Source organism: Arvicola amphibius, chromosome 7 (genome assembly GCF_903992535.2).
Source record: "Arvicola amphibius chromosome 7, mArvAmp1.2, whole genome shotgun sequence".
Classification (NCBI taxonomy): Eukaryota; Metazoa; Chordata; class Mammalia; order Rodentia; family Cricetidae; genus Arvicola; species Arvicola amphibius.
The window spans coordinates 507,981-512,422 of record NC_052053.1 but is presented as its reverse complement, the minus strand read 5'-3'; the positions used below and the strand labels follow the sequence as shown (position 1 = coordinate 512,422).

Genomic DNA, 4,442 nt, shown 5'->3' with positions numbered 1-4,442 from the left:
AAAAACATTTTCATGAATAAAAAATCATTTACAAGACGTTTTTAGGAGTACATATGAAATATTAACTCATTAATGTTAATTTTAGAAGATAATAACAAAATGTTAGAAAATAATAGGAAATACCAACGGTAATAATGAGTAACTGAAAGAAAATTAAGGATTTATTTCTTTGAAATTTTAGATACAAATTTAAGGGGACAAACTTAATATTATGATCTGGAACACATATTAAAGCCTTGTGAAAACTGAAAAATATAAAATTTGCTTAAGCATATATATTAGGTTCACTAATGTTTACTAAATTGATAATACTAAAATAAATAATAATAAAATAATAATTACTAAAATAATAAATAAATAAATAAATAATAAATAAATAGAAAAGGACATGTCAAAGATGCTTAATACCAATTAGGTGGTGACATAAATGTACGGAAAAACAAAGTTAATTACACTTATACCAGTATGCTATTAATGTCTAAGATTTTACAACATTAAAGCAAATTGCATCATTTAAAATTGGCTATTAATACATAGTCTTCCATTATTGGGAAGGATGTCAGCATGTGACTAGGATGACAATGCATAGTTTTTAATCATAGTTTCTCCAATCACAATCTTAACCATTTTGTAAACTAATGACTGAGTCTCAGTCATTTAATATTACTTCCATTTATTTTGTGAATATGGCATCTTTAAATGGGGTCTTTTGAGTTTTGATCCAAACTTTCCTCATGAATTTGGAATCAAAAAGGGCAATCATTGATGGGGAGCTCAATCAATGTTTAGTTGAACCCCTGGATGTGACATCTAAATGCAATCTCTGTCAAGACTTGAGAATACTATCCCACCAATGGTAGTCTAGCTACACAATTCATTTGTAAATTTGGAGCTAGTTTTAATGTGATATTGTTACTTGGAATTTTACATATGTCCTTATTTCAAATAGTTGATAACAGAACATTGGCAACCATATTTATTGATTTATTATTTGTCAGCTTGTTTATTTTTGTCAGATGAGATCAAATGTGTCTATTCTCTGCAGTATGCTTTTGAATGAAAGACATATTGAAGATGTCAAAATATCATTAGATTTGCTGTGTCAAAAATACATTTTAATCTATTCTAAGACAATACAGACTTTCAGTCATGGTAAAATGTTTTGCTTATATAAAATGCAGATACACTTATGGATGTATCAGAACCCATTAATTTCTCCAGTACTACAAAACTATAGTTACCAACTTCTGTTATTTTCAACTCTAGTATTTTTTAATAATAACAAAACCAAATACTGACTACATATATATTTAGTCAGTACATATATATTAATAATAACAAAAATGAATACTAAATAAATATGTATATAGTCAATATATTTATAAGTAAATATGTATATATATTTATTTAGTCAGTATTTTTTTCAGATACTGTTAAGAAATATGTTTGTCCATATGTGTAATTTTAATTTGTGGTTCTTCTAATGCTAAATTCATAACTGATAGGCAAAAAAGGGTTCTTTACATTTAGAAATTAACACGGGAAAGAAGTTTTCCCTTGGTAGAGAACAATCCTTGTTAACTAGAATATTTCGTTATGACAGGGGAATATATTTTGGGAGGTGTTTTAACTCTGTTTCAAATAAAAGAAAACTCTTGATCTTAGAAAAAGAAACTTCCTCAGTATTTTATTATTGTATATCAGTAAATCAAGGTAAGATTTATAACTTATCTAATTCCTAAGAGCACAGACTAGATTTGACTAACAACAAGTATGACTTATTTTATTTTTACATTTTTTTATATCAGCATTTGGATAAAATTACGCAAAGTAGTTAAAAGAAAAATTTAATTATTTATTTTGGTTTTAAGTTTCAAACACTAGTTGTGCTTGGCTTCACACTGTTTCCAACAAATGATGATACATGATCCAGAGGAAAAGCATGTACGATTTGTTTTGATATGAAGGAGTGATGAATTAAGGATCATAGTCACAAAAATCAACATAGAGTTGGTAAGGTGTATTCAATTATTATTCTTTGTTAGGCATATATTTAAGTGTTTCAGTGATATGACATCTCGGGAACTCCACCTACCTACAATAGAGAATGAAATGGTGCCTGAAGATCACTGACGTGTGCTTGACACCTACAGTAATCGCAACTGCTTCTAGTGGCAGAGTATCACAAGTGAATCCGAAAATGTTATAATTATTGCATATTTCCATTTGGTTCCACAGAATCTTTTCTAGAAAACTCTTCCCAAAAAGGCAATTATATATAAATCTTTAATATAAGACCGTAAATGAGCTTAAAGACAAAACTCACAAGCTCATCTCAATAATTTTTTTTAAAAAGTCTTTATCTTCTTTTGTTTTCATATTAATTAAATTTTCTAAAGTTCATTAGTAAAATAGAATACAGTGTATATTAATGGTTTTAATTAATACCACACTATCTAAATGAAAGAAAATTACTGTTTCAAAAGTGAGAACAGCTATTTATAAGGATTTTAAATTAAACAAAATGCCGGCAGTTACTTGAAATTTCTGCTGAATTTCTTTCATAACATGAACATGACAATCTAAAGATTTATAGAGGACACACCTGCACACCTGCAGACATGAGCCAGAGAGGTAGAGACAGGGAAGGAAGGTTGAATGATTTGAGAAAGTTTGTTTTAGTAATTTGTGTGAATAACTGGCCTACAGAAGCTGAGGAAATACCTCAGGGGTAGACAGCGCATCTAACATTCATAAGTCTGTGGTTTGGACTGCTGCGCCAGAAACAAATGAAACTAGAGAGTAAGTAACTTTTGTCAAAAATGCGGTAATTACTATATCTTTTGATTTTTTTCTGTGGTGTCAAAGAATTCCACAGATGTAAAAATATAAATTCTGAGTACATAGATACTACAACTAACTTACAAATTTTAAATGTTAAATAGAATCTTATCAAATATGGTCTTCAGTTTACCATGAATTTTGTAATGAAAGAGCATTTATAGAGGAATATAAGAATAAATTAGGCTTTAAAAAATCACACTAGAACTTTGAATAAATTTTTCATTAGATAGTAAATATGTGAATAGAGAATTTTTATCATAATAAAAGAAAACAATTTTGGTATTAAAGAGCCAACTGAAAATTAAATAATTCTGAAATTGTCACTTTGGTTACTTAGATAAACATTGAACATATTATGTGTCATCCTGCCATTAACAAGAATATTTGTTAATCACTCAGTAGAAAGATATTAAAACAATTTTTATTTCAAAGATATAATTATTTATTTCAAAGATATAATTAGTTCCAAAGAGTATATGACAGGACAAATTGTAATTTCATCAGTATATATGTATACCTTTATGAATATATATACATATATCTGTAAGCAGAAATTAAAAATCTTCACATATGACAATATCAATTTCTTTATGATAAAATAATACCAAGCATAAGGAAGTGTACTTCTGATTGAATCATCCCCACAGATGAAACATGCAGACATCAAGGCAGAGGAAAATACTTCCACAGTGACACAGTTTCTCCTCCTGGGATTCTCTGACCTTCCCAACCTCCAGGGCTTTCTATTTGGTATGTTTTCCATAATGTATGTGACAATCATAATTGGAAACAGCTTCATAATTGTGATAACCAGAATTGATCCTATGCTGCACAAACCCATGTATTTTTTCCTGACAAATTTCTCTTTTCTGGAAATCTGTTATGTATCTGTCACTCTGCCTAGAATTCTGTATAGCATTTGGACACAGGACAGAAGCATTTCTCTTCTGGCCTGTGCCACACAAATGTGTTTCTTTCTAATTCTGGCAACTACTGACAGTATACTCCTTGCTGTGATGTCTTATGACCGCTATGTGGCCATCTGCAACCCTCTGCACTATCCTCTGGTCATGAACCAGACAAAATGCACACAGCTGGCAGTGGGCTGCTGGCTCAGTGGATTGCCTTTCCAGCTAGGGCAAACCTGTCAGATATTCTCTCTACATTTCTGCAACGCTAACCGGATTGATCACTTCTTCTGTGACATACCCCCTGTAATTAAGCTGGCCTGTGGAGATACTTCTCTTAATGAGCTGTTTGTCTTTTTAGTGACTGTCTTGCTGGCTGCAATCCCTTTTTTATTAATATTGACATCATATAGCAAAATCATTGCCACCATTTTGAGATTGCCCACTGCTCAAGGACGGACCAAAGCCTTTTCCACATGTTCTTCCCATCTGGTGGTGGTGATTTTGTTTTATGTCTCTGCGTCTATTACCTACTTAATGCCAAAGTCAACACATTCTGCAGTAAGTGACAAACTCCTCTCTCTTTTTTATACCATTGTGACCCCCATGTTCAATCCCATGATATACAGCCTTAGGAACAAGGATGTAATTGCAGCTCTGAGAAGATTATTATTTAGAACAGTAAAATAG

The 4,442-nt window shown here is 30.8% G+C and overlaps 1 protein-coding gene across 1 annotated transcript; it reads left to right on the top strand.

Annotated features, from left to right (window-relative positions):
* Positions 1 to 3,491: 3,491 nt before the first annotated feature.
* On the top strand, positions 3,492 to 4,442 carry LOC119818788 (olfactory receptor 10AG1-like). The gene has a single exon (XM_038336564.1). The coding sequence runs from the start codon at positions 3,492 to 3,494 to the stop codon at positions 4,440 to 4,442; it is 951 nt and encodes a 316-aa protein (XP_038192492.1).

Bases quoted from the DNA above. Each gene is read 5' to 3' on its own strand.
- LOC119818788 (XM_038336564.1), top strand. From the start codon at position 3,492: ATGAAACATGCAGACATCAAGGCAGAGGAAAATACTTCCACAGTGACA.